General features: G+C 34.7%; 1 protein-coding gene across 1 annotated transcript; it reads right to left on the bottom strand.

The window, feature by feature from the left end:
• Nucleotides 1–558: 558 nt before the first annotated feature.
• On the bottom strand, nt 559–1,516 carry LOC129571003 (kinesin-like protein unc-104; the record flags this gene model as incomplete). Its single annotated transcript, XM_055450737.1, is given in 2 exon segments — nt 559–944; nt 1,102–1,516. Coding segments are annotated over 2 exon segments (514 nt in total), but the record flags the coding sequence as incomplete, so codon positions are not given.
• Between the last annotated feature and the right edge of the window lie 455 nt (nt 1,517–1,971).

The raw sequence follows: 1,971 nt of genomic DNA on the forward strand, positions 1-1,971 counted from the left end.
AACGACAATGTTGGTGTTCAATATGTGTACGATGACAGCTTCGAGCATTTCACGCGTAGAGGCGTCTCACGTCAAATCTCACCCATGTATTTGTATACGAAGAAAGCGACCTTGTAGTGTTTATTGTTTGCATTATTTAATAGATGACTCCGAAGTATTGATTGACCCATATTAAGCATAATTCACAGATGCATAAACATTGGAATGTTTCAAAAAATAAGTCTAAAAATAAATTAAACTGTTTTTCAATTACAACTCTGGTGAAATAAGCGCATTCCTTAAAACCGTCGGACTTCAAAATGAGTTGTACTGCGAACTGAATGTTCAATTCTTAAGCCCTGGTTCAAACCAAATCGGAAATTTCATTATTCGGCATTTTATTTATATTAAGTGGATGCTGTTTTTCGTTCGCTATAAAAATAGCGTCCTCCCACATGTTTCTCTGTATACAATAACAATCGGAATCATATTATGAACGATTTTGAACAATTGTAGAGTACGTTCATAGATTGTAACAAAATTTAAAACTAATTTAATCCATATTCTCTTCACACTCACCTTCGATTTTATCAGGATTATATCTATCATATCTTTCGCTTATACGGTATTTTTGAGGTTTCACATCATCGTCGAAAATAATTTTTGCCGACTGTTTGACTCCATTATTGAAATCTATACTTTCTTCGTCCATAACGGGTTGAACCGCAACACGAAGGTAGCCTCGGACATCACCACGTTCATTTACAATAGCAACTTTATGTACAAGAGGAACAGGATACAGTAAATTGCTCAAGTATACAAATGATCGGCCAACCATCCGAAACCAAGGAAAGCGATCGTAAAATGGATCTCCACCGGTCAGACTTTCCACGTTATAGTCTGGAGATGTTGGACTGAGCTCAGCTTCATTGTGGTACATTTCCCGCATCAACTCGAGGCGTTGTCTGAAAAAATATTGAATTCATTTTATTTGAATAATACAAATTGTTTTCATTGAGGTGTTTGAATGCGATTTGACACCGAAATATTTTTATGTTCTGCATTGCATGATGTAAAAATACGTATAAATAAAATTATTTATTTATTAATATTTTGTAGTACCTTAACTTCTCCAGAGACCAATAGTGAGTTGCTCCATTCTTGGTATCAGATACTTCAACAGCAACAAACGTTTTTTGTGAAGTTGACGTTTCATTACAAATCGCAGGAGACTCTGAAATGCCTGGCATCAAGTCCGGAGGGAGAGGTGAATATAGAGTTTCTGTCAACAATGTGAATTGAAACTGAACTCCCTTTTTAAGTTCAACTGATATCGCATTGGCCTCTTTTAAAAAGATCGCATTGCCCCATAAATCATCACGTAAAGATGTAAATTGGTGATATCTCCACTTGCGGAAAGCCCATGCAGCCAAACTAGCATCTCGTGCGGTCCAGCATGATTCAAACAAAGGGTTCACTGAATGGTTTCAGAAAAATTAATTCCTCATACTTCACCGTAAGACAAAATTTTTCTAAGTTGCATTGCTCTCTAAGGCACGTCACAGTGAAATATATGCAACCATGTCCTAGTTAAAACTTGTATACAAAGCTCGGAAAAACATTTCTTGTTAACGTATCATGCCTTGTGACGGCCTGAATTGCTATCAATTTTTTTCAGTCAATTACAATCTTATTACCGTAATAAGATGATCTTTATTATTATTATTATTCTGCACCATATAGCGTTTCTTCGCCAGAGGTGGTTTATTTGTAAAAATATAAAAAACAAGTTATATTTACAATTTCACAATTTTTCAATTTTTCAATCTCTCCAAATTCTGTTTCTCTTAAAATATTCATTTATTCTATGCCTAACAGTATCTGTACTTGTATTGAAATCAATTAAATAAGTATCACAGACTGGAATTGTACTAATGTTAAATTCATCTGAAATATTTGAGCATATAGTTGATGGGCTCAAACTTGGTGTAA

This window comes from Sitodiplosis mosellana, unplaced genomic scaffold, assembly GCF_009176505.1.
Source record: "Sitodiplosis mosellana isolate CC-2019 unplaced genomic scaffold, AAFC_SMos_1.0 Smas_scaffold_938, whole genome shotgun sequence".
In the NCBI taxonomy this organism is placed as follows: Eukaryota; Metazoa; Arthropoda; class Insecta; order Diptera; family Cecidomyiidae; genus Sitodiplosis; species Sitodiplosis mosellana.